The sequence below is a fragment of the Chelonia mydas genome, chromosome 12 (genome assembly GCF_015237465.2).
Source record: "Chelonia mydas isolate rCheMyd1 chromosome 12, rCheMyd1.pri.v2, whole genome shotgun sequence".
NCBI classification, from domain to species: Eukaryota; Metazoa; Chordata; order Testudines; family Cheloniidae; genus Chelonia; species Chelonia mydas.
In genome coordinates, this window is record NC_051252.2 from 41929488 (window position 1) to 41957379 (window position 27892).

At 53.5% G+C, this 27892-nt stretch overlaps 1 protein-coding gene across 3 annotated transcripts; it reads right to left on the reverse strand.

The window, feature by feature from the left end:
• Positions 1–672: 672 nt before the first annotated feature.
• Positions 673–27794, reverse strand: DHX38 (DEAH-box helicase 38). Of its 3 annotated transcripts, none has more exons than XM_037877472.2 (27): positions 27462–27794; positions 23462–23827; positions 22539–22726; positions 22273–22383; positions 21638–21809; positions 20499–20617; positions 20275–20351; positions 19311–19466; positions 17409–17570; positions 16207–16314; positions 6066–6178; positions 5841–5978; positions 5342–5528; positions 5073–5258; positions 4605–4745; positions 4342–4452; positions 4096–4212; positions 3746–3853; positions 3520–3632; positions 2802–3010; positions 2551–2705; positions 2296–2451; positions 2066–2200; positions 1857–1982; positions 1538–1633; positions 1165–1286; positions 673–949 (listed from the first exon to the last, which is right to left on the reverse strand). In XM_037877472.2, exons 2-27 carry the CDS (start codon positions 23782–23784, stop codon positions 865–867), a joined length of 3714 nt encoding a protein of 1237 aa, XP_037733400.1. In that variant the 5' UTR covers positions 23785–23827; positions 27462–27794; the 3' UTR covers positions 673–864. The 3 variants fall into 3 exon arrangements, with proteins under 3 accessions (XP_037733400.1, XP_043382004.1, XP_037733401.1); XM_043526069.1 differs by having other exon boundaries at positions 27625–27715; XM_037877473.2 differs by lacking the exon at positions 27462–27794 and adding an exon at positions 26769–27131.
• Between the last annotated feature and the right edge of the window lie 98 nt (positions 27795–27892).

Consider the following 27892-nt stretch of genomic DNA (forward strand, 5'->3'; position numbering starts at 1 on the left):
AGATTCGGGCTGTTAGATGGGGGGCAGCGTCTTCCTCCCCTCCCCCGGGAGAGGAGCTGCCACAGGCAGCACCCGGTGCCCACCCTGCGACTGTGAATACCAGCCGCTGGCACAGCACGCAGCCCCATTTACCACTGCCTGCTGTCGTGGGAGGGCAGAGATCAAGCCCATTGGGGAGGGGGGGTTCAAAGGTCAGCACATCCCCTCTTCCCCCACAGCTCTCAGCCCAGGAAGGGCACCGCTACCTCAGTGGAAGCCGACAGGGCAACTGGTCGTGCTGGGCCCAGGCTGCAATCCACACATCACTGGCTCCGGGAGGGAGATGGGGACCAGAGCCTGGGAATGTAGCAGATGGAGGGAGGGCGTAAGTAATTCAGCTCCCAGTGAGGCCGACAGACAGGTGTGCACTGTCTGCGCTGGGGGCCTGATGGACACAGCTATGGCTCTCGCGCTGGGGATCTTGCACCAGCCCCTCTCTCAGAGCCGCGCGACGCAGGGGCAGCTGCTTCAGGCTGGAGCCGGGTCGCACACATCCATAGCCAACAGCTTGGGGCTGCTTCATGCTCCTACAGCCTTGGCCCCAGCCTCCAGTCGTGTTTGCACCTGCAAGGGGCCCAGCTCCAGGAAAGCCTGCAGGACCCCGCCAAGTGCAGCACAGGACAAAGCAAGGGCTGGAGGCCACCAACATTTATACAAATAAAATTATTTCTCCTCTGTAGCAAACAGTGCCAAGGTGTGTGGAGGTGGCAGGGCAGGGCCCCAGCACCCCAGAGTCACATTTACACACAGGGGGGAACAGCCCTGCCAGAGCCAGCTCCCCGCAGGGAATCCATCAGCCCCAGGCCAGCATAGGGAAGCGCCTGCTCACAGGCCGAAGCGGGCAGGAGTGCGGCGTGGCGTCATGGGCTCCCCCTGCTCCTTTCGCCCCGGAGTATAGATCTTCAAAGACCTGCGAGGGAGAGCAAGGGCCATTAGCCATGGGGCCGGAGAGCTTAGAACCCTGCCAGCTAGGCCCGAAGCCCCAGCGCTGGACCTGCTCCTTCCCCACGCGGGGGCTACTCGCAGCAAAGTCATTATCCCCCTAGGACCCCAGCGGCCCACAGGAGAGAACAATCCACATGCAGCCCTTTGGGGACAGCCCCTGCTACCATGCCCAGCACCCACCTCACGCTGCCCAGTGGGTTGCGGCGCTCCTGCTCTTCCCGGCGTGCTCGCAGCTGCTCTTCAGCCAGAGCCATCTCCTCCTCCATGGCAGACACCTCCTCCTTGGCCCGACGTCGGTTCTCCTGCAACAGCAGCAAGGGAAAGGGCTCAGAGCTGGGAAGGGGAGAGGCCTATGCCCAATCCTGCCTAGCTGGGTGCCCTGCGCCGCTCCCCAGGCCTGCAGGGGTGTGGGCATAGCTGGGCACAAAGCAGGCAGCATCAGCTTGGCTGTGGGCAAAGCCCAGTCTCCATGGAGGTTGCCCCCATGGGGAGTCCCCCACCCTGCTTTGCAGAGCTATTGGCCTGGACCCCTGGCAGCTGGGAGGAGCCTTACCTGACGTGACTTCCCCGCATGCTTGATGCTGTAGAACATGGGGCCCAGCTCCGCTAGCCACTCTCCATCCACGGACGTGACACACTGCATGTACTCCTGGGGAGAGAAAGAGCGAGGGCAAGGCCAGCCACAGGAGTCCCACCCTCCGCTTCCCAGCTACCGCTGCCACACGGCCCTGCCTGCCTCCCAGGACACCAAGAGCCTTCAGCCCAGCACTAACGGGCACAATGGACGGCAGAGCTCCTGTGGAGGGCCAGGCCCCAACCCACCCCCTCTGAGAACATCTCGCCCGCCAGCAGGGAGCGCACTGCCCGCTCACCTTGGTGGTCATGACCAGCTCGTGATACACGATGTAGTCTGGAGTGTAGCCCATACCAAAGAGAGAGCTGGTGGGGTGCAGGTGGCAGGGCATGCCGGTGCGGATGTTCACATACTCCCCGATGCCCTGTGGAAAGAATCGGGTTAGCACAGCCCCAGGCGGTACCCTGCCCCTCCCTCAGCCTGCGCCCTGCACCCCCCACCCTTCACCTTCAGCTTGGCAGCCTGGTGGAAGTACGCGGCACAGATGCACTTCCTGACGATGTCCCAGTCTGAGCCGCAGGATGCCAGGCTCATGCGCTGCTGCACCATGATATCCTTCAGCTGGGCACGCACCTCCCGCACCTGCAACAGCACATGCCCGTCAGAGACCTGCCCACCCACACTGGAGGCCCCACCCTCTGCCCCCTCCAGGCCCTGGCCTCCCAGCACAGCCCCACCTTCCTCATGGCCTTGGCGTGGATGAAGTGCTGGTTACACCACAGCATGGAGTAGCTGCTGTTCTTCCACTGCAAGTAAACGTTTAGGTAGGTCAGGTGATCGCTCTCCGGAACAGCAAACTTCTCCCGCACCTGGTCGCTCTCTTCCTCCCGGCCCTAGATGGGAGCAGGGGGCGCAGGGTTAGAGCCGGAGGGCAGGGATCAGCCCCCCCAGCCCACACACGAGGAAAGGAGAGGAGAGGCAGCGGCACGCACCTTGGGCCGGTAAAAGATGGCGGGCACAGAGAGCATGGAGACGATGAGCAGGATCTCGGAGCTGCAGCCCATGTCACAGGAGACAATGAGCATCTTGGAGAGCGCCGGGTCCAGTGGGAACTCCACCATCAGGCGCCCCGTTGAGGTCAGGCCACCTGCCAGAGCAACACAGGAGCCGGTACCAAGTCAAGCTCCCAGCGCCCCCTACCCACCCCCCCCGAATCCCCCAGCGCTCCCCCCTCCCTCCTCACCTGTGTTGTCCATGGCTCCCAAGATCCACAGCTGGTACATGGAGTTCAGCATGTTGTCCTCAGGGGGCGGGTCCATGAAGTGGAACTGCAGCAGGTCCTGCACGCCCAGAGACTTGAGCAGGAGCACCACGTTGGCCAGGTTGGTGCGCTGGATCTCAGGCACCGTGGTGGTCAGCAGCTCATTCTTGTAGGCGCTCTGGGTGTAGAGCCTGGGGAACCGAGCCCATGAGTGCCATTCCCTCCTCCCCAGCCAGCCCCGCAGATGGCTCCACTTCCTCACTGAGCTCAGCCACAGCGAGCCGGGGCAGCTCCTCTAGAGCAGGGATCCTGGGCAGTCGCTGCAGCTCCAGCTTGCCCTGCTTTGGGGCAGGGAGCAGACCCTGTACACACCCCCAGCAACACGGCAGGAGGGGCTGGATACACAAGGAGATGCCATCGCTGCAGCCGAGGGGCCAAGGCAGCTGGCTCTGGACATGCTGCTCCCCATGGTGCAGTTGGGAGACCCCTGACATGGGAGCATCCCCTCCAAGCTGGGGCACTTTGGGCTGAGGACTGGGAGCTGCCAGGGGAGCCCTGGCCACACAGTTCAGACTTCCCTTCTCCTCTGAGCTCCAGGACCCTTCCCACGGAGCCGCTAGAGTCAAGCCAACCGAGGGGAAGCAGCTGCTGTGTCCACAGCTCAGCACCCAAGGGGTTAATACTGCAGCGAGGCACCTACCTGAAGCACTGACCTGGGCCCGTCCGGCCAGCACGACCTGACCTCTGGTTGGCATTGGCTTGGCTGATGGGGTAGATCTGCAGGGCATCCATCCCTATGCGGGGGTTGAAGACCTGGCGGGGCAGGCAAGGAGCAGTGAGACAGGTGGGGGGTGCAGGGCAGGGCCCCATAGGCGGCTATGCGGCAGCTCCAGGGAGCAGGGCAACGCCATCGGCCCTCACCTCACCTTCAGTTTGCAGTAGCCGGAGTCGATGACAAACATGATGCCATCCACAGTCAGCGAGGTCTCCGCAATGTTGGTAGCGACAATGCATTTCCTGACACCGTCCGGAGCCTGCAACACACCAGATGTCAGCGCTGGGAGGGGCTGGCAGCCCCCAGCCCCCGACTGACAGTGCCCCCAGGGATGCAGACAAGGAGTGCCAGGATCAGCGCCCCACAGGGAGTGGTGGGTCCCTGGCCTTTACCTTTTGCAGTCAGACATCAGGTGCCCCCCACACAGCAGGCCCTGCCCTGGCCAGTCCCATGCCCAGCAGCCACTGCTCCCCTCCCCCAGGAGACCCTGCCACATGCTACCTTCTGGAAGATCTTGGCCTGCAGGTCAGAGGGCAGCTGAGAGTAGATGGGCAGCACAGCCAGAGCTGGGGCCTTTTCCAGTTCCTCCAGATGCTCCACGATCTGCTCCGAGGCCACCTGGGGACAGAGGGGGGAGTGAAAGCAAGCAAAGGCACAAGGGCCGGGGGTGAGGGGGAGGAGGAGTGCCTAGTGCCTCCAGGTCCCAGGGAGGGGAGGTGCCTAGCATTACAGGCACACTGAGGTCACCTCAATGTCCTCCTGGCCTGGCATGAAGATGAGGATGTCTCCAGGGGCCCCAGACAGATGCACCTGCAGGGTCTGCTTCACCGCAGCCTCCACGTAGTCCTCCTGTGGGGTCTGAAAGGCAGAGAGGAGTTCAAGGGGGGCCTGGCTGCCCACACCTGAACTCCGCCCCATGCACAGGACCCATCACACAGAACATCTACCTCCACTCCCTGCGCAGCCAGACCTGCCCAGACCCCCTCTCCTCCCACACCCACCCCGGGCACCTTGCTGAAGAGGACATCGACAGGGAAGGTGCGGCCAGGAATGTGGAAGATGGGAACGTTCCCAAAGAAGGAGGCAAACTTCTCTGCGTCCATGGTGGCCGAGGTGACAATGAGCTTCAAGTCCGCACGGCGCGCCACCACCTGGAGAGAGAGACTGCAAGGGCAGCACGGGGCAGGGCCCAGGCAGGCACTGGGCCCTGTCCCCCCTGACACTGCAGCAGGGGACAGGGCCCAGGCCACTCCTCCCCCCACCCGCGACACTGCGAGGGCAGGGTACTGTGCTGACTCCCTCCCCTCTCTGCGAAGGGCACAGCTCACTCCCCCTGCCCCAGAGCCTCCATCTCCCTACCCTTCCCTCCCCAAGTCCCAGCAGAGCATCCAATCCGTGCTACCAGCAGCCAGGCAACGGCCTGTGTCTCTGCTGCCCCAGACCATCCCATGTCCCGCCCCAACCTCAGGTGCACCGACCTCCCGCAGCAGGCCGAAGAGCACGTCCGTGTTGAGTGACCGCTCGTGTGCCTCATCCATGATGATGGCGCTGTAGTGGTCTAGGTCGGCCTCGCGCAGGGACTCCCGCAGCAGGATCCCGTCCGTCATGTACTTGATGACCGTGTTCTCGGACGTGCAGTCCTCAAAGCGGATGGCATAGCCCACCTGGAGAGCGGAGAAGTCAGGACCTGCACAGCACACCTCACCAGCAGTCCAGCAGGGCTACCCCGGGGCCTGGCCAGACTCACCTCCTCTCCCAGGCTCACGCTCATCTCCTCGCTGACCCGCTTGGCTACTGACATGGCAGCCACTCTGCGGGGCTGGGTGCAGCCGATCATGCCGTAGTCGGTGTAGCCGTCCTCATGTAGGTACTGGGTCAGCTGGGTGGTCTTGCCACTCCCAGTCTCCCCCACCACAATGACAATGCTGTTATCCCTAGGGAAGAGCAGAAAGAGGTCTCTCAGCAGCGGGCTTCTCTCCCTGCTCCAGCATATGAGCTGCGCAGCCCACTCCCACAGCCGAAGGACCCCCCAGTGCAGAGACCTGCCTGAGGGAGGGAGGGGGAGCAGGGGAAAGCAGCAGGGTCCCCATCTCCTGATGCCTTCCAGTCAAGGCTGGAGGCCTCTCTGGAAGATCCTTCAGTCAGACAAGTTATTGGGCTCTACCCAGGAGCTGACGACCCGTCTGGCTTTGCCTCTCTACCCAAGAGAAGCTGCCCGGGAGGGCGGGAGGGGCTAGCAGCAGTACCTGATGATGGTGAGCAGCTCCTGCTGCACAGCAAAGATGGGCAGATATTGCCTCTGCTCCACAATCGACTTCTTCTTAGCAAACTCGCTGCTGGCCTCGCTCTTCTCCTTCATGTGATCAGCAAACTTCTGCTCTGTCCTGGGGGGACACAGCAGCCCTTGAGTGTGTGACTCCATGGACCTCACCCAAGTCCCAGGCTCAGAACCCCACCAAGCAGACACCTACCTGTAATCCACCTTGCCATCTTCTGTCAGAGTCTGGTCCGGCTCCTCCTCTTTCTTGATGCCCATAATGTCTCCCAGTTTGGTGCCAGCCAGCTCCCAGTGCTTGTGCTGAGCCTGAAAGGCAGAGAGCAAAGTGCCAGCTCACCAAAAGAGCAGAGAAACAAAGAGCCCAACCCTCTGCAGTCACATCCCAGATGGGACATTCGTAGTCAGACATTGTGACCATCTAGTCTGGAACCTCACTCATGACTCCTGAAGCATCAAGCCCATAGCTTCTGGGTGAGCTAGAGCAGATTTGTTTTTAGGCAGACATCAATCTTGATTTAAAGATTTCAAGTGCTGGGGAATCCACCACATCTTTTGACAACTTGTTCCTACAGTTAATTCCTCTCACTATTAAAAATTCATGCCTTATTTCTAGACTGAATCTGTCCATCTTCATCTTCCAGCCACTGGATCTTGACTCAAACCCTTAACATCTCCCTCATGTACGCAGAGTAACAATGGGATCCTCTCCAATTCACTCTAGAGGCCCAAAAAGCCTCAATCAAGAGAAGGCTGCACTGGTTAAAAAACAACCTAGCTTAGAGGGAAAGTGAATGCAGCTATGAAAAATAAATACATTTTTATATATAGATATAAGCAAATGGAAGAAAGATGATGTTTACAGAATGAAATTCAATAAGGACAAATGCAAAGTACTCCACTTAGGAAGGAACAATTAATTGCACACATACAAAATAGGAAATGACTGCCTAGGAAGGAGTACTATGGAAAGGGATCTAGGGCCACAGTGAATCACAAGCTAAATATAAGTCAACAGTGTAACACGGTTCCAAAAAACTAAAAACAAACATCATTCTGGGATGTATTAGCAGGAGTGTTGTAAGCAAGACACGAGAAGAAATTCTTCCACTCAACATCGTGCTGATTAGGCCTCAACTGGAGTTATTGTGTCCCATTCTAGGCGCCACATTTCAGGAAAGATGTGGACAAATTGGGGAAAGTCCAGAAAAGAGCAACAAAAATGATTAAAGGTCTCGAAAACATGACCTATGAGGGAAGACTGAAAAAACTGGGTTTGTTTAGTCTGGAAAAGAGAGACTGAGAGGGGAGATGATAACAGTTTTCAAGTACATAAAAGGCTGTTACAAGGAGGAGGAAGAAAAATTGTTCTTCTTAACCTCTGAGAATAGGACAAACAGCAATGGTCTTAACTTGCAGCAAGGGAAGTTTAGGTTGGACATTAGGAAAAAATTCTTGTCAGGGTGGCTAAGCACTGGAATAAATTGCCCGGGGAGGTCGTGGAATCTCCGTCACTGAAGATTTTTAAGAGCTGGTTAGACCTGTCAGTGATGGTCTAGATAATAACTTAGTCCTGCCTTGAGTTCAGGGAACTGGACTAAAAGACCTCTTGAGGTCCGTTCCCATCCTATGATTCTATGAAGTCTTTTAAAGTAAATTAAGAACAAAAAGGATCCTAACAACACTATTGGTCCATTACTGGATGGAAAAGGTAGATTTGTCAAAAATGCAGAAAAGGCAGACAAGTTCAATAAATATCATTGTTCTGTATTTAGGGAAAAAACAGATGATGTAACCATATCATCATTCATACCATATGCTGATGCAACACTTTTCACTCCAGTAGGAACACAGGCGGATGTTAAACTGCACCTATTATAGTAAGGTCATTTTACAATCAGCAGGTCCAGATAACTTGCAGGTCCAAAGTTTTAAAAGAGTTGGTCAAGGAGCTGCTGGGATGTTACTCCTGGAACACTGGGAAAGTTCTATAAGACTGGAAAAAAGTGTAGGTCATGCCAATATTTAGAGAAGGTAAATAGGACGACGCGGGTAAAGACAGGCTTGTCAGCCTGACGTTGATGCTGGGCAAGACAACATAGAAGCTGACACAGGACTCCATTAATAAAGAATTAAAGGAGAGTAATGCAATTAATGCCAATTAACGTGGGTTTGTGGAAAACAGATCCTGTCAAACTAACTTGATATCAAATTTATGAGATTACAAGTTTGTTGGTAACTGTGCTGTTGATGTATTATTCTTATTATTAGAATTTGCTGTTGGAGATGGTGACAACATCAGCCAATGATTTGCAGTGACAACTGAATAACGTAAGGGTGTTCTATGTCCCCACTTGAGACATCTAGATAGACTTATGTGTAGTGCTGGGGAGGAGCCCATGGTCATGGTACATGTAGGTACCATAGGGAGGGATAGGAGAGAGGTCCTGGAGGCCAAATTTAGGCTACTAGGTAAGAGATTAAAGTCCAGGACCTCCATGGTAGCATTGTCTGAGATGCTCCCAGTTCCACGCGCAGGGCCAGTCAGACAGGCAGAACTGCAGGGTCTCAAAGCATGGATGAGACGATGGTGTAGGGAGGAGGGGTTTAGATTTATTAGGAATTGGGGAAACTTCTGGGGAAACAATCTGGTTCCATTTTGGTTTAGGTGGAGCCCATCCTTCCTGTATGGGCTCCACCTAAACCAAAATGGAACCAGATTGCTGGCAGTTAACATTAAAAAGGTTGCAGAGCAGTTTTTAAATTAAGGGCTGGGGGAAAGCCGACAGGGGCGGAGGAGCACGTGGTTTGGACAGAGACATCCCTTAGGGGAGGAACTACTAATGGAAATTCTCTATGTCCTCGTAAGGAGGAGACTATGGAAGATGATAAAATACAGGTAGGATCTGATGAGAAACAGTCAAATGAAAAAAAAGTCTCATTCAATTACATTATGTAATGGGAGACAGCTAAAACGTGACACGTTTTTAAAGTGCTTATATACCAATGCTAGAAGTCTAAATAATAAGATGGGTGAACTAGGAGTGCTGAATATTAAATGAGGATATTGATATAATAGGCATCACAGAAATGTGGTGGAATGAGAATAATCAATGGGACACAGTAATACCAGTATACAAAATATATAGGAAGGACAGAACAGGTTGTGCTGGTGGGGGAGTGGCACTATATGTGAAAGAAAGCCTAGAATCAAATGAAGTAAAAATCTTAAATGAACCAAATTGTACCATAGAATCTCTATGGATAGTAATTCCATGCTTGAATAATGAGAATATAGCAGTAGGAATATATTACCAACCACCTGACCAGGATGGTGATAGTGACTGTGAAATGCTCAGGGAGATCAGAGAGGCTATTAAAATAAAAAACTCAATAATAATGGGGGATTTCAACTGTCCCCATATTGACTGGGTATATGTCACCTCAGGACGGGATGCAGAGATAAAGTTTCTTGACATCTTAAATGACTGCTTCTTGGAGCAGCTAGTCCTAGAACCCACAAGAGGAGAGGCAATTCTTGATTTAGTCCTAAGTGGAAGACAGGATCAGGTCCAAGAGGTGAATATAGCTGGACCGCTTGGTAATAGTGACTATAACATAATTAAATTTAACATCCCTGTGGCGGGGAAAAACACCACAGCGGCCCAACCCTGTAGCATTTAATTGCTGAAAGGGGAACTACACAAAAATGAGGTGGTTAGTTAAATAGAAATTAAAAGGTACAGCGCCAAAAGTGAAATCCCTGCAGGCTGCATGGAAGCTTTTTAAAGACACCATAATAGAGGCTCAACTTAAATGTACATTGCAAATTAAAAAACACAGTGAGAGAACCAAAAAAGAGCCACTGTGGCTAAACAACAAAGTAAAAGAAGCAGTGAGACACAAAAAGGCATCCTTTAAAAAGTGGAAGTTAAATCCTAGTGCGGAAAATAGAAAGGAGCATAAACTCTGGCAAGTGAAGTATAAAAATATAATTAGGGAGGCCAAAAAAGATTTTGAAGAACAGATAGCCAAAGACTCAAAAAGTAATAGCAAAAAAAATTTTAAGTACATCAGAAGCAGGAAGCCTGCTAAACAACCAGTGGGGCCACTGGACGATCAAGATGCGAAAGGAGCACTCAAGGCCAATAAGGCCATTGTGGAGAAACTAAATGGATTCTTTGCATCGGTCTTCACAGCTGAGAATGAGGGAGATTCCTACACCTGAGCCATTCTTTTTAGCTGATAGATCTGAGGAACTGTCCCAGATGGAGGTGTCATTAGAGGAGGATTTGGAACAAATTGATAAATTAAACAGTAATAAGTCACCAGGACCAGATGGCACTCACCCAAGAGTTGTTAAGGAACTCAAATGTGAAATTGCAGGACTACTAACTGTAGTCTGTAACCTATCATTTAAATCAGCTTCTGTATCAGATGACTGGAGGATAGCTAATGTGATGCCAATTTTTAAAAATGGCTCCAGAGGTGATCCCGGCAATTACAGGCCGGTAAGCCTGACTTCAGTACCAGGCAAATTTGTTGAAACTATAGTAAAGAACAAAATTGTCAGACACGTAGATGAACATAATTTGTTGGGGAAGAATCAACATGGTTTTTGTAAAGGGAAATCATGCCCCACCAATCTACTAGAATTCTTTGAGGGGTTCAACAAGGACAACGGGGATCCAGTGGATATAGTGTACTGAGATTTCCAGAAAGCCTTTGACAAGGTCCCTCACCAAAGGCTATTAAGCAAAGTAAGCAGTTATGGGATAAAAGGGAAGGTCCTCTCATGGATTGAGAACTGGTTAAAAGATAGGAAACAAAGGGTAGGAATAAATGGTCAGTTTTCAAAATGGCCTGTGATAAACAGTGGTGTTCCCGAGGGGTCTGTACTGGGACCAGTCCTATTCAACATATTCATAAATGATCTGAAAAAGGGGATAAACAGTGAGGTGGCAAAATTTGCAGATGGTACAAAACTATTCAAGATAGTTAAGTCCCAGGCAGACTGTGTAAAGCTACTAAACGATCTCTCAAAACTGAGTGACTGGGCAACAAAATGGCAGATGAAATTCAATGTTGATATATGCAAAGTAATGCACACTGGAAAACATAATCCCAACTATACATATGAAATGATGGGGTCTAAATTAGCTGTTACCACTCAGAAAAGATCTTGGAGTCATTGTGGATAGTTCTCTGAAAACATCCACTCAGTGTGCAGCGGCCGTCAAAATAGCAAACAGAATGTTGGGCATCATTAAGAAAGGGATAGATAATAAGACAGAAAATATCATACTGCCTCTATATAAATCCATGGTACGCCCACACTTGAATACTGTGTGCAGATGTGGTCGCCCCATCTCAAAAAAGATCTATTGGAATTGGAAAAGGTTTGGAAAAGGGCAACAAAAATTATTAGGGGTATGGAGCTCTGCCATATGAGGAGAAATTAATAAGATTGGGACTTTTCAGCTTGGAAAAAAGACGACTAAAGGGGCATATGATTGAGGTCTATAAAATCATGACTGGTGTGGAGAAAGTAAATAAGGAAGTGTTATTTACTCCTTCTCATAACACAAGAACTAGTGGTCACCAAAAGAAATTAATAGACAGCAGGTTTAAAACAAACAAAAGGAAGTATTTTTTCACACAACGCACAGTCAACCTGTGGAACTGCTTGCCAGAGGATGGTGTGAAGGCCAAGACTATAACAGCGTTCAAAAAAAGAACTCGGTAAGTTCATGGACGATAGGTCCATCAATGGCTATTAGCCAGGATGGGCAGAGATGGTGTCCCTAGCCTGTTTTCCAGAAGCTGAGAATTGGCGACAGGAGATGGATCACTTGATGATTACCTGTTCTGTTCATTCCCTCTGAGGCATCAGGCATTGGCCACTGTCAGAAGACAGGATACTGGGCTAGAGGGACCTTTGGTCAGACCCAGTATGGCCATTCTTATGTTCACTATTGTTTGCACTGGTCATTGATTATTTCATGAGGAAAGTAACCGAAGGAAGGAAACTGAAGAATTTTATGGACAAACAAAGCACCACCCAACTTTTGGCAGACACAGCAAAAACAAGTTGGTTTGTTCATCAACAAGAGGAAGAAAAAGTATATAGCTATCAATGTCCCAAAAGTAACCCTCAGAATAGACGAAGAGCGAGATGTGCAATGATGGTGACACATGCTAGATGTCAAGCAGCGACTATCAAAAGCAGCAAACAACTTTCATAAACCGAAAAAGATATGGAAGAGTAGCTGATTGGCACTGACCCAAAAATCTTAATTTTTAACATTGACATCATGTCTGTCCTCCTTTATGGAGCAGAATCATGGCAGTCTACAACAGAAATCAGTAAGATTCCAAATCAACTCATTCCAAAGTAAATGTCTGCAGAAGATCTTCAAAGATCATTGGAAAGAATTGCTTGCAACATCAGAAACTAAGTAGAGCAAACCAGTCTAAAGCACCAAATATGCTACGACGACGACGGCGGACATATTTAGGACACACTTTAAGGATGCCACCAACATGACCTTCACCACAATGATATGGAGAAAAAGTCAGGGACCTAGAGAAACATTTCACAGAACCCTAGAGAAAGGAGCCAAGTCCATAATTTCATCTTGAACAGACCAGCACAAGGCTGAAATAAACGCCGGAACCTGGTGGACACCATACACAGCGGGAGGCCACAAAAAGAAGAAAGATTCTTCTTAAACTTCTGTAAGGCATTTGACTGGGGCCCACACAACATTTTGATTAAAAAACTAATACACAGAATCATAATGGCACACATTAAATGGAAGAACCACTGGCTAAATGACAGGTCTCAAAATGTAACTGTAAACAGGGAATCACTGAGTGGTTGCCTTTCTCGTGCAGTCTAATAGGGATTGGTTCTTGGCCCTAGGCTATTTAACATCTTTCATCAAGGACCTGGAAGAAAACAAACTCACTGATAACATTTGCAGATAACACAAAGATTTGGGGAGTGGTAAATAACGACGAGGACAAGCCACTAATACAGAGCATTCTGGACTGCTTGGTAAACTGGGTACAGCAAACAAAGAGTGTTTCAAGATGCCAAATGTAAGGCAATACACCCAGGAACAAAGAATGCAGGCCATACTTACAGGATGGGGGACTCTATCCTTGTTGCACTGACTTTGAAAAGGACTTGGGGTCATGGTGGCTGGATCTGCTGAAGATGAGCTCCAGTGTGACGCTCTGGCCAAAAGGGTTAATGCAATCCTGGGACGTATGAATGAGAATCTTCAATAGAAGGGAGATTATATTACTTCTGTATTTGGTACTTTTGTGACCATTACTGAAATACTGTTTCCAGTTCTGGTGTCCACAGTTCAAGAAGGATGTTGATAAATTGGAGAGGGTTCAGAGAAGAGCCATGAGACTGATTAAAGGATTGGAAAACCTGCCTTACAGTGATAGAGTCAAGGAGCTCAATCTAGCTTAACAGAGAGAAGTATAAAGAGGTGACTTGATCACATGGTGAAAAATATTTGATAACAGGTCTCTTCAATCTTGCAGAGAAAGGTATAACATGATCCAATGGTTGGAAGTTGAAGCTAGACAAATTCAGACTGGAAGAAAGACATAAATTTTTACCAGTGACGGTTAAAAAATGGAATAATTTATCAAGGGCTGTAGTGAATTCTACATCACTGGCAATTTTTAAATTAAGATTGGATGTTTTCCTAAAAGCTATGCTCTAGTTCAGCGGTTCTCAGACTGTGGGTCGGGACCCCAAAGGAGATCAAGATCCCATTTTAATGGGGTCGCCAGGGCTGGCGTTAGGCTTGCTGGGGCCCAGGGCCAAAGCCCAAGCACCACTGCCTGGGGCCAAAGCCCAAGCCTGAGGACTTCACAACCCTTGATGGAGGGGCTCAGGGCTACAAGCCCTTGGGCTATGGCTTTGCCGCCCACACACACACCTTGGGTGGTGGGGCTTGGGCTTTGGCTCTGGCCCCCCTGCCCAGGGTGGGCTCAGACTTCGGTCCCCCCTCCTGGGGTCACATAGTAATTTCTGTTGTCAGAAAGGGATCGCAGTATAATGAAGTTTGAGAACCCCTGCTCTAGGTCAAACCAGAATTATTTCAGCTACAGCTGGTGTTATACAGGAGGTCAGACTAAAATCACAGGGGTCCCTTCTGCCTTAGAATCTATTAATGCAATTCCCGCGGACATAGGGGTCTCCTTCGTTGCAGGCGTTGGAGGAGGAACGCAGCGACAGAAGGCTGAGTCCCCACCAGCCAGCCTTCATCTTTTTATTTGCCCTGGTTCAACTCTGCTATGCATCAAAAGGGTCATCCCCAAGCACTGCTCTCTCTGGCTGTTGAGGCCCCCACTCTCCAACCCTCCCCTGTTCTCTTCTCAGCATCACCCATCAGTCCCACCTCAAACTGTTACTCGGTCTTTCCATGATTTCCAGTCCATCAGCACTGACTTCTTGTCTGCTCTCAGCCCTCTCCCCTCTCTCTTCCATGGATATCCTTGCGGAGTGTCTCCATGATTCATTCTCCTCCATTCTCGACTCTCTTGTCCCTCTCTCCCATCACCAGATCTACCCTGCCACCTCCCAGCAATGGGTCAGCCACAACAGCCTCTTCCTCCATTCCGGCTCTCATGCTGCAGAGCGTCTCGGGTGGAAATTCTGTGGCTGGGCTGATTCCCTCCATTCCAAATGCGTAATCTCCTCCTTCCATTCTGCCATCTTCCTATCTGAACAACTCTACTTCTCCAGCTGAATTGAATCCCGCACCAACAACGCCAGCCGCCTTTTCACCACCTGACTTGCTCCTCAAACCCTCCTTCCATCCCCCTCCTCTCTCGGCACCAATTTCTTCCAAGAGAAAAACTTGCAAAATACAACATATGATCTTCCCCTCCCTTCAGCTCACCTTCCCTTCCCACTCCTTCCCCCCAGCTCTCACCACCTTCTCCCTGGTCATAGACGCAGAAGTTTCTCAAGTTTCTCGTCTGTTCTCCTTCTCTAACTCCACTGACCCCAACCCATCTCCTGATCTTCCTTGCTCCCACTCTCCATCCTCTCCCTTACTCTTCTGCTTAACTTCTCGCTCTCCTCTGGCTCTTCCCCCTCACAACACAAGCACACTGTAGTCGCTTACATCTTAAAAACCCACCCTTGACCCCATGTCCCTTGAATCCAACCACCGCCTCATCTCCCTTTCCTCTCTAAGCTCATTAACCATGCTGTCTACAATCACTGTCTGGAGTTCCTCTCCTCCAGTTCCATCCTAGACCCTCTCCAACTCAGCTTCTGCCCTTTGCACACCACTGAAACCACTCTCAGCGAAGTCTCTAGTGACCTCTTCCTAGCAAAGCTCAGAGCCAGTACTCCATCCTCATCCTCCTTGAGCTATCAGCTGCTGACACCATTGACCATGCTCTTCTTGAAATCTTGTCCTCCACTGGCTTCCATGACTCTGTTCTCTCCTAGTTCTTTCCCTACCACTCTAAACACTCCATCAGCATGTTCTTCAGAGAATTCTCCTCATCCTGTCTCCAGCTTTCCATGGGGGTTCCACGAGGCTCTGTGGCCCCTTCTCGCCTCTCTGGGTAATCTCAATTGCATCAACTATCATCTCTATGCGGATGTCTCACAGAGCTACCTCTCAACCCGAGACCCATCTCTGTCTGTCCAAACTAAAGTCTCGGCCTGTCTCACTGACATCTCTTTGTGGGTGTCTAGCTATCAGCTCAAGCTCTACATGGCTAAAACCAAGCTCCTACCCCCGCCTTCTTTCTCGATCGCTGTGAACAACCCTACTATCCTGCCTGACATTCAGGCCTGTAACCTGGGAGTCATCTTTGACTCGTACCTTTCTCCAGGTCCTCACCTCTGGGCTATGTCTAAATGGTAGAGGTTCTCTTTGCATAAAATCTCTAGCGTACAGCCTTTCTTACTCATCACACTGCTGAAACTCTCGGCCCGGCTCTCCTCATCGGGTGTCTTGACAGTGTCTCTGGCCTTGACAAACGCAATCTTGCCCCCTCCTTTGCCATGATGCCTACAAATAACTGGACAGTGGCTAGGCTGCTGGGGTACCGAGAACAGAGCCTATCCTGCAGACCAGCACTGTGTCACAGGTTCCTTGGATTCCCCACTGGCCTGTTTATAGCCCATCGTTTGTCTTACGTTTAGGGGCAGGGACCACCTGTGGGTTCTGTGTTTGTGCAGCGCCTAGCACAGTGGGGGCTGGTCCATGACTGGGGCTCCTAGGCGCAGACAGTAAAACAGCTCACCCCACCCCCAGGAGATAGCAGCCACGCCCGGCACCTACCTTCTTGCGTTCCTTCTGTTCCCTGTGTTTGCGCACCAGCTGGCTGCCTTTGCGGGCGATAATTGCCAAATCCGAAGTGGCATCCTTGACTGGGATGACTGGCTCTGGCTGGAGGGGAGGGGCAAGAGAAGGAGAGGTCCCAAATCCGCACTGACTGAGGCCTTGTCTACACTACAAAGTTTTGTCCGCAAAAGGCAGCTTTTGCTGACACAACAGGGGAGGTGGCACAAAGCTACTTTTGGTGGCAAAACTCTGCTGTTCTGCCGACAAAATAAAACCACAACGAGAGGCATAAAGTTTTTGTGGCAAAGTTAAAGGGACAGAGTATCCATACAGACACTGCTGTTTGTTTGTCAACATAACTGGCTTCCACCAGTATTCCAAAATGCCTGCCATGATCGCTCTGCTCACGGTTTTGATCTCTGCTGCCCTGCAGGCATGCGCCCTTCCCCTTTCAAAGCTCCGGGAAGTATCTGACAGCCCAGCTATCTGGGGAACAAAAAGCAAATCATTTGCGTGGCATGCTCCTGTTCTGCCCTGCACTGCGGGAGGGAGGTGGGAGAGGAAAGCCGGCTGTGCTGCTGTGAGATTGCTCCGCAGGGAGAGCTCACAGAGCTGCTCAGGGTGCTGCTCCTGGCAGCAGAGGAGGCTGGGGGAGAACCCAGGAAGGCAAGCAGGAAGAGGTGGCTGCTTTAGGAGAGATTCCTGTGCCAAGCAGAGGGGGCTGACATGGGGGGGGGGGGGGAGTCCCCCTCCCCCTGCCTCAGGATAGGTAGGTCAGCCTGCTGTCTCCCCCGCCCCAGACACACCACTCTCCTCTCCTCTCCCTCCCCGCCCCACACACACACACTCACTTCCCTTGAAAAAATGGCTGACAATCTACTAGGATGCCCCTGGAAGGATGGGATTGAGAAACCTGTGTCATGTGATGCTGTACCTGATTCATAAGGCACTGCAAACCCTTCCCAAAGCACCAGGGGTGGCCAGTTGCACAGTGGGATCGCTACCACAGTGCACTGCTCTCTGTGTCAACGCAAGAGCTGTTCGTGTGGATGCGCTCTGCTGACACAAGGAGCTAGTGTGGACATACAACAGCAGCTTTAATTAAAGAGGCATAACTTTTGCCGACAAAACTTTGTAGTGTAGACAAGGCCTGAGCTTCCTTGCAGTGGCTAGTGGCTCTCCCCCCGCAGAGCCCCTACCTGCTTAGTGAAGACGATCCTCCCATCCAAAAATGGGGGCACCAGGTTGTGTACCAGCAGGTGCACTTTGGCTGCGTTATCTTCCTCAAAGTCCTCATCCACCTCTAGCCGATGGACCACCCCGCTCGTCAGCATGCGATTGGTCTCCCAGCGCTCATTGTCCTGAAGGAGAAACACAGGCAGCAGGGTCACAGACCCCGCTCCAGCTTGTGGGGTGGGCCCAATAACCTAGCTTCCCTCATCAGCCTGCCACACTCACAGATGGAGAACAGATTCCTCACATCTAAGCTGCAGCCCCCTTCCTCACCCACAAAGAACAATAGGACATCCCCCTTCCTCACTCTGACTTGTATGGCTATCCTACTGTGAGAGAGTCACAGAGCAGCTCCAGGACAGTAAGACAGTGACGAGGAGGGGCTGCAGGGGCAGACATTGGTCTGGACATAGTGAACTTTAGCCCTCTCAGCAGGCTGATGACAGATACAATGCGTACCTGGTGGGCTGGGGACATGGGGCTTAGCCAGGCCAGTCGCTCTGGGAGAAATGCTAGCGGAGACTCCCCGGGAAGGGGGTTGTGGGCTGGAAGCCAGGTCCGACCGCAACGCAACCCATCTACAAAGAGTGCCTTGGGGGCTGCATTTGCAGAGGTCTCTGGCCCGCAAGCAGAGAGGGAAGCACCCCCCCCCCCCCCCCCCAGAGAGGGCTAGGAAGATGGCACTGGCAATGCAATGTTCAGATCTGATCACCACAGTAACAGAAAATATCAGCAGGCCAAGCCCATTCAAAGGACAAGCCACAAAACTGATTGAGGAGCTGGCGGGCTGATTGGGAGGGAAGATTAGCAGCACTCCATCTGCCCTGCCCAGCTGAGAGATCACGGCGTCAGTGCGCACAGCTCTAGGAAGAGGAGACAACCAGAGGCCCCATCGGGAGGGGGAGCCAGAAGGGTGGGGAACATTACAGTTGAGTGGCTGCAAGGGAGGCAGGCTGGGCTGTAGAACTGTTGCCCCAGGGGGGAGTCTCTCGTCATTGTGTGCTGTATGACAGGCATGCTACCTCTGCATCACTCCAAAGCTCAGGACGTTGCAGGGAGTCCGGATACACGACTAGCCAGTGTGCTAAGGCAGCACCTGGGTGTTACTCCTGGGAGAATTCTGTGCCACTGGGCAGGTGCAGAATTCATGTCCCACACAGATTTCTTTGCTTCCCCACAGAAAAATGACAGAGGTGAGAGATCACCCCGCAACCGTCCCCAGGGACACGGACCTCTGCAGCAGGTCCTGCCCTTGTGGGGTGTCAAGATTCAGTGCAGCCTGACCGCCGAGTCCTTGTCCCAGAGGGGCAAAGGGGGAGCTGCAAGGCGATCTCCCACTCTGTGCAGACAGTCACCCATGCTCCCAACTGCCATACTGGAGCCTCCACATTTATTTTTTGACAAAATTTGCAGAATTTTAAAACATTGTGCACAGAATTTTTAACTTTTTGTGGCAGAATTCCCTCAGGAGTTGGGTGTGCTTGCAGTGGGCAGGGGACCCATCACTCTAGTCCTAACCCCAGCCTCCAAGTGACAGTAGCTAGGGCCCTCCACACCATGTACATCTGGAGCACTGGGACACCGAGACTCAGGACAGGGCCACAGCTCCCGCTGTCCATCCCCACACCAGGGGTGGGGGGCGACACCAGAGCGATGGGGCATGGCTCCATCGTACTCCCCAAAGCCAGAAGCTTCTTTCGTGTCCCTTGCCCATGCTAGGCCATCCCAAAGTCACCTTCTATTCCCTCCACCCTCCTGATCTGCAGGACCTGTCATCCCCAAGCCCCACCCTCCAGTAATTTGGGAATCCCTGGGGTGGAAAGTGCCCTGAATGTTCAGAGTGGCCTGGCCCCGCCTTGCGCTCCTGCCTCATTGATCTGCCTCCGCTGTGCAGAGATGCGCTTCTGCTTCTGCTTGTGCAAGTGCTGCTCCCGCTTCTTCACATACTCCTCAGATGAGTAGGCCAAGGGGTTGTGGAACTCGTCGTAACCCTCGTCCATCATGTACCAGTCCCGGTCGGCTTGCTGAGAGATGGGGGCAGGCATGGAGGTGGGAAGGAGAGAGATGGGGAAGGCAGGGTGAGAATGGCCAGAGACAGAGCTCAGGTGGGCTGCGCACTCAGCCTGCTACCAAACTCCCAGAGGAGAAGTGCCCTGACATGCAGGACTCCGGGGCCTGGCTCACATTCCAGAGGTGCTGATCAGGCCTGCTCGGAGGAGGGGCTGCCCCAAGCTAACACTAGTTGGGGGGCTTTGTCTGCAGTGGAGAGCAGCGATACTCAGTCTCACCACTTGGGAGAGCCAACAGCTCAGAACAGGATCCAGAAGTGTGCAGACAGCATTCTGGGAACTGAGTGTCCAATCTCCACAAACGGACCCCCTGCATCCATGGGATCCCACACTGAGCCTCACCCTCCAACCCAGCCCTCCACTGAGCCACCCAGCCCCCAACACAGGGACCCTGCACTGAGCCTACCAACTCCCAAGAGATCCCATCCCTGACCCCCAAATGGGACTTCTCTTCTCCCCAGCCCCCACACAGAGGGACCCTTTCCCATCACCCAGCATCCATGTACAGCAATCCCAGACCAAGCATCCACACCCTGCTGAGCCTCCTCCACCAGACACACTGGGGCCCCACACACCCCTACGTGGTTCTGCCTGCCTTGGTGCGCCTCAGGCCAGGCTGTGTGCGCTCTGCTCCGCAAGCCTCATCCCAGCAAGTCAAGCTACAGAAGAGCCCTCCTGCCATTTCCACCGCCCACATGCCTTGTGACCAGACCCTGGCTCACAGCCTCCAGGCCGCACACCGACACGCCCGAGAGGCTCTTACCCGCTGGTCGTCCTCCCACTGCTGCCGCTCCTCCTCCGTCTCAAAGGAAATACCCTCTTCTGCATCTTCACGCCTCCCTGGAGGAAGGAACAATCTGGTCAGCGCAGGCCCTCACCAGCCCTCGCCCCCTGCTTCTCAGCCAGGAGGCCCCAAGGAAGCCAGCCCCTGTGCTAGTCTCAGTGATGGAGGAGGGGCCAGGTAGTCTGGTCTCTCCTCTGCCACACCTTTGCCCCTGGATAGCCGTGGAGTGGCCCCCAGGTGCCGCCGGTCATCAGCCCATTCATTGTATTTGTAGGAAGGGGTGGGCAGCGGTGTCTCATCTGGGTACTTGTTCTTCACTGACCTGCAAAGACAGAAGCAGGACAGGAATGACTGGCCAGCCTCATGGATTCGCCAGACGGGAACTGCAACCTATGGCTCACAAGCCACATACCACCACCAGTGTTCCCTCTAATTTTTTATGTCCATGTGCAGAATGAATTGTGTTTTGTCCACCAATATGGAGGTGATGTGTGACACATAACAAAATTCATGGGGGGGGGGGGGAGGGAGCCGAGGGGTTCAGAGTGTGGGAGTGAGCCAGGGCTGGGGCAAAGGGTTGGGATGTGGGGGAGGAGGCGAGGGCTCCACTTGGGGGTACGGGCTCTGCGGTGGGGCTGGGGATGAGGGGTTCAGGGTAGAGGAGGGGGCTCAGGGCTGGAGCAGAGGATTGGAATGCGGGGCCGAGGGCTCTGGCTGGGGGTGCAGGATCTGGGGTGGGGCTGGGGACGAGGGATTTGGTGTGAAGCAGGGGCTCAGAGCTGGGGTAGAGGATTGGGATGCGGGGATGAGGGCTCTGGCTGGGGGTGCAGGCTCTGGGGTGGGGCTGGCGATTAGGGGTTCAGGGCTGGGGCAGAGGGCTGAGGGGTGTGGGCTCTGGGGTGGGACCAGAGATGAGGCGGTTGGGGTGCAGGCTGCCCCGGGGCTGCAGTGGGGAGAAAGGACTCTCCCCCCAGCCCTCTCTCACCGCAGCACCTCCGGGACAGGAGAGAGGTGCCTCTCCCCGGCCGTAGAAGCTTCAACCGGGCTAAGCCGGTGGGAGGGGGGGCGCTCCTCTCCCCCAGCTGTGGCAAGTCCAGGGAAGGTCTGCGCTGGGGCCAGCAGGCAGGTGCACCTCTCCTCGCCACAACAGCTCCGTGCTGGGGGAGAGGTATCTCTCCCCACCACAGCCCTGAGCCCCAGTGCGAGGCTTAATAGGCAGCTGCGCGGCCACACAGTAGCACAGCTTAGAGGGAACTTAGACCCTTGCAGCATCACCAGGGAGCGCAGCCCCTCAAGCTACCTCTCAGGCACCCCGCTAGGCCCTACCCCTCCATCCCACTACCTGTCCCGGTCCCTCCTGTCTGCATCACGAGCGGAGGATGCTCGATGGCTGCGGTCGCGCTCGGAGTCCCTATAGGAAGGCGTAGGGGAAGGCGACTCCCACTGCGAGCGCCGTGAGCTGCTATAGCCACTGTCCTCTTCCTCCCAGCTCGAGCGAGATGGCGTGGCTGCATCTGGGGAAAGGAAACTGGGTCTGATGCCTCATGCTGAGCCAACCTAGGCCCCTGCCAAGCTGCAGCCAAGGCCTGGGACCTTCCAACAGGGAGTACAGCAAGGGGGCCCTCTTACATGTTTACCAACTCACACTGGGCTTTCTATGAACCGACCCAGATAGTCTAAGGAGACATGCCCCCAGGGGAATGACTGCCACAGCTCCCCATACCAGCCACACAGACCTGCAACCATGCTCCCGGGGCACAGGCGCAGGCTCAAAGATCACCCCAGGGCCCCCTAGCACCCCAATCTCACTCCCAGGGAAGGCTGTAGATATGAGGCAGTTCACTAGTCATGGGCCTCTTCAGCTGGGGACTTTCACTCAGCTCTCCCCTTGTGAAGGAGCCAGAGCCCCTCAAGAGTAGCACATGCCTCCTGCCAGCTCCTGTGGAAGAGCAATGTAGGAAGGACAGCTGCTCCTACCCTTCGGTCGGTGTCTGGGGCTCTCTGGTTCACCCCTCCTGCTGCTGCCCCTCTCTGATGAGCCATCCTTCTCTGACCGGCTGCTGCTATGACGGCTCCTGTCCCGCTCCTCTGCAAACAGAGTGCCAAGTCAGACATGCAGGGTGTGAACAGCCTCTGGAGCCCATCACACCCCAGATTCAGGACCATGCCCTGGGATTCAGAGCAGCCAACGCCAGGGTCCCAGAGCCTGTGTCAGCAATCATGAAGGTCTCCAGGACAGTTACCTCGGTCCCGTTTGCGGTCGTGGTCCCGTTCTCTATTGCGCCCCCGCTTGTGCTCCTTCTCCTCCTTGGAGGAGGCATAGACGCCATGCTCTCGCCGTTCACGCTCCCGCTGCCGGCTGCGCTCCCAGAACTCCTCGCTGACCCCCCCAGTGTGGGACGGCGTCTCCACGTGGGCAGAGCGGTAATGCCTGAGGGGCAAAGGGCAGTTCAGCAGGGTCAGGCACGTACTGTGACTCTGCCTGCAGCCCCCACTGCTCCCTGACACGTCATGCAGGAGCCTGGCCTCATTCACTACTAGCCTGGCAAGGAGCATGCAACTGGAACCTGTGCCAAAGAGCTGAGCATGGCAGCCTCCCCGCAAGTTCCCTTTGCTCCCAGCTTTGCAGGCCTGTTCCTACCCTCTACCCATAGGGCAACTTTAAGGGAGCCCACTGCCTCCCTCCAGCTGGCCTCAGCAGACCCCAGGGGAAAGGCACAAGCCTCAGTAGCTGAGACAAAATGCTACCAGGAACGAGGAGGAAACACTCCCAAGGGGGCTGGGACAAGGTCTTGCCAAGGAACACCTGGCTCCTTCTCTGAGATATGTATGTGGCAACCAGACTTGTCTCCACCCAAGGCCCTTCACTTGGGGAAGCCTCCAGACCTCATCCCCATGCACGAGCCTTCACTCTGTCTAGCAGAGTTCAGCCCTCAAACAGCTCCCAGCCCAGAGAAATCCTCAGTCTCTCCTCTCCCCAGGTGCTTGGGGCCCACAGTTTCTCTCCTGTGTGCCCTGGATCCAGCACAACAACTAGCTCCATGAATCAGCCCAGTTGCCTTCAGGCACTCACTCCAAGCCCCTTCCTGAAAAGGAGGACATGGCAGCCACCCAAGGGATGGGAGAGGCCCTAAACTCCCCTCACACCTCGTGCCAGCACCTTCACCTGTCCTGCCGGCTGCTCCTGCTGGCCCTGTCGCTCCCCTCCTCCTCAGAACTTCCCAAATCATCTTTGGACTCCTCCCAATCTTTGTAGGAGGAGACTTTGGACTTCTTCTTGTCCTCTGTGTCTTCCTTCTCCTCTCGCTCCCTGCGTTTCTGTGCAGCCAGCAAGTCCAATCCCAGCAGTGAGGTGCGGGGGGCTGGAGCTTTGAAGACATGCTGCTCACTGCAGGCACTTTTCTTCTTGATGATCAAGCCTCCAACCTGTGTCTCCAGATCAGCTCCTTCCAGCCGGTGCATCGAAGTGTCCTCAGGGACATCCTCCATCGCTAGGATCTTGTGGGCCAAGCAGTCTATTCCCTGGGGCTCTCTGAAAGGAACACAATCAGGCACTGGTATGAGGAGACAAGGTTGTTGAGATTCATGGGGTTGGGCTTCTGATTAACTAACGAGAGGAGGAAGAGGGCATACATGGGGCTCCCTGCACTGCTCTCTCCCAAAAAAGCAAGCCTCTCTCTTCCCCAGAAGACATGACGGAGGAGATCAGAGTGACAATTTCCCTTGAAGGGAAGAAGAATCAGCCATTTCTGGATCAGTGCTGAAGAAGTTCAAAGCCCCAAGACACTACACTAGGAACGTTTACACTGTCAGGCTGACAACCTAGGAGCCAGGTCTCCTTTCAAAAGCCAAACCCCCAGAGAGTTCACCTCAGCATTAGACTACCTCATGGATAAAAGCCCTTTCAATTTCAAGAAAAAAGGCCCCCCACATTCTTAGAAAAAAACATCAGCCTTCCCCACCCTACTCCACATCCTTTCCAAGCTCAATGTCTGGATAAACTGACCTCCTTCTGGCATCCTAAAACATTCTCTATACAAAGCAATCCTTTAGGAACACAAGGTTGGCCAGATTAGATTGGACCTGGGACCCATCTAGTCCAGGCTCCTGCCTCAGACAGTGGCCTGTACCACCAGCAGCTTCAGAGAAAAGGTGCATGAAACGTTGAGTGTGTAGTTATGGAATAATTTGCCCATCAGAAAAACCCCATAAATTAGACAGGTGCTTTATGTCCTAGAAGAGAAGGAATTGTACCCCTCTTTTCATCCTAATGCAAAACTGGATATTCTCATTCATGATACAGATGCCCAGTCCTTTATTAAACGCTACAAAATACTGGCATCAGTGATATCTTGTGGCCGTGGGTTCCAGAAGCTAATTATACATAGGCTAAAGCATATTTACCTTTTTATCAGTTTTAAACGTGCAATGTCACTGAACATGCCTTGCTCTTGTATTGTGAGGGATAAAGAGCAGCGCCCATTCGGCATGCTCCGTTCAAAACCTCTGCCAGCCCCTACCCCAGATGCAGCACAAATCTCCCCACAGACCAGCCTGGCTCCAGTGAGCAAGAGGTTCCTGGGGCCCAGCTGGACCCACTCACTGCCTGCCGCCCTAGCCTTGCTGCTCTGCCCAGCCCAAGCTATTGGCTCCGTGTCTTGAGCCCACAAGCTCAGCCCAGGCCCCCCACCTCACTCCCAGACTGGGCTCTCCTGGGTACAAGTTACACCCTTAGGGACCCTCAGACCCCTGTGATACAGCAGCCCATTGATGCAAACATGCAAAAGCTTCACTGTTCTTTACAAGCAACTCCTGTTTCAGACCTAACAAACTCACTATACCTAATACAGAGACGAATGGGTGAGGCAAAATCTTATTGGACCAACTTCTGTTGGTGAGAGAGACAAGCTTTCTAGCCACAGAGCTCTTCCTCATGTCCGGGAAAGGTACTCAGAGTGTCACAGATTGTTTAAGATAAGTAGTTAACACATGGCAAAAGATCATTCAAGGTGAAGTAGCCCATTAACACCTTTGCAGTAATAGGACCACAAAAAAAAAAGGGGGGGGGGGTGTTAGCAGGTTACAGACTGTTGTAATACACCACAAATCCAGGATCTTTATCAAGACCCTAATTTTTGGTGTCATGCAGTTATGAATTTAAGCCCCAGGCTTGTGTTTGGAGGAGATGTGCAGGTTTCCTTTGAGGATGAGGACTGAGAGGTAAGATATGGAGTGACTGTTTTGTGAAAAGTGTTCTCCCATGACTGGTATGCTGGTTTTGTGTTATTTTTCTGAGAGTTCATTCGAGAGCATAGCGATTGCCTTGCTTCACACACATGGATGAGGTACCCCAAATGTTGCGATAAGCATGTGTAGGACCATGGCTCTTGAAAGGCGTGTTGTGAGTAGTACTGATCGTAGTAGCTGTGGAGGGATGTCTGCAGGTTTTGCATGTGTTGTTGTGGCAGGGTCTAATGCCGCTCTGAGGGTGCGTCTTCACTAGTGGCTGTGTAGTCGCTGCCCCTCCACAAAGGGAGTAGAACCCAGTGCTGGTGCACTCTCTACACTGCCACTTTACAGTGCTGAAACTTGAAGCACTCAGGGGTGTGTTTTTTCACACCCCTGAGCGAGAAAGTTGCAGCGCTGTAAAGTGGCAGTGTAGATAGGGCCTTAGTTGGTTGTCTGCGGGAAGCCTACTGATGATGATGAGTTTCATGAGATGGGGGGTTGTTTGAAGGCAAGAAAAGGGGGCTCCTGGGTTACTGCAAAGGTGTTAACAGGCCACTTCACTTAGAACGGTTTCTTACAATGTGTTAACTACTTATGCTAGCTGTACACGCAGGGTATGTCTTTACTAGCAACATTAAAGTGCTACGGCGGTAACGCAACATGGCTGTGTAGTCCCAGCACCACTGTCTATACTGCCACTTTACAGTGCTGAAACTTGCAGTGCTCAGGGGCGGTGCTTTTTCACACCCCGAACAAGAAAGTTGCAGTGCTGTAAAGTGGCAGTGTAGACAAGGCCTCAGAATAACCTTCCCAGACCTGAAGCGCTCTATGTAGCTCAAAAGCTTGTCTCTCACCAACAAAAGGTGGTCCAATAAAAGATATTACCTCACCCTCCTTGTTTCTCCCATATCCCGGGATCAGCACAGCTAGCTACAACCCCACAGCGTACACCAAATACACACTTTCAAGGTATTCATTTATTGATACTCAATCACAAGGCTATGTTAACACTAGAGACCTCACAGTGGCACAGGTCTCTTGTTGACATAATTAAACCACCCCCTAGGAGCAGCTGTGTATACTAGCACTTATGCTGGCATAATTTAGGTCACCCATGGGGTGGCATATTCACACACCCCGAGCAACATAAATTTTGCTGACATAAGTGGTAGTGTAGACATAGCCTAAGACATGCATCTGTGTGTAACAGTTAAGGAATAATGTAACTATATTGAAAACTTCACCCTATAGTCTTGGAGTAAAAGACAGTCAGCAGGAAATCGTAGGTCTCAGTGGCGGCCCACTGATGCAGCGCAAGGTTCCGCTGTCCTCACCTGCCCCCTCCCACGTCAGTCAATGGAAAACCACCAAAGGCAACAGAAACCCATCAAAACCACTTGAAGGTGAAAAGCAACGTTATAACCGGATCCCCCTGTCTGCGAACAAAGACAAGGCCGTCTGGAGGCCGCCTTCTTGACGGGGACTGTTTCCGGAGAGGCGCAGCCTGTTCTCGTGAGGCCAGCAGCTCCTGGCGGGGGGCCCGCTGGCAGGGCAGGGAGGCAAGTACCAATAAGCGCCGGCTCGAGCTCGCGTTGTACGGCTGTTTCGCGCGCCGTGTCCACCACCCCTTCTCCTGGGCAGGGGCGCGGCTCCGCCGGGGCACCCCGAGCCGGGCCGAGCACGCGCCCCCCGGCGCCGGCCGACTCCCAGGAGCCGCGAGCTGGTTCCGGGCAGCCCGCGCCGGGGGGCTGGCGCCGCGGGGACGCTCCGAGGGACCCCAGGACGGGCCCGCCCTTAACCGGCCAGGCCGGCGCGGGAGCGAGCGGCTGACGGGCTCCTGGGCGCGGGGAGCGGGCGCGGCCCTTGGAGCCCCGAGAACCGACCACAGCGCCCGCCGGCCCCGGCCCCGGCCCCGGCCTCCCGCTCCGGCCTCTCACCTCTCGGCCGCCCCAGCCCCGCCGCGCGTCTCCTCGACGCCCGTTCCGCAGCCGCCTCAGCGCTCACTGAGCGCCGCCATTCCCGTCCCACAATGCCCCGCGACAGCAGCCGCTCTACCCCGCCCCGCACCATAGAGAGACAAGCCGGGAGTCTCGGTCCCACCATAGAGCGAGGGCGGAGGCTAGAGCGGCCCAGGTTTCCGGGCTTTTCCGGTCCGCCCCGCGCGGGGGGAGAGGGAGGAAGAGGACTTTAACACGTGATACACGCTGACCCGGAACAGGAAATGTATCATGTGCTGTGACACCCCGCCCCGTGCTGTGCCCGCAGGTTACTGACCCCTGCCTGCCGGTCCCCCGCCCCAAGGTACCGCCCCCCGTGCTGCGCCCCCCCCCGGAAACTGACCCCCCCGTGCTGTGCCCCCCCCGGAAAC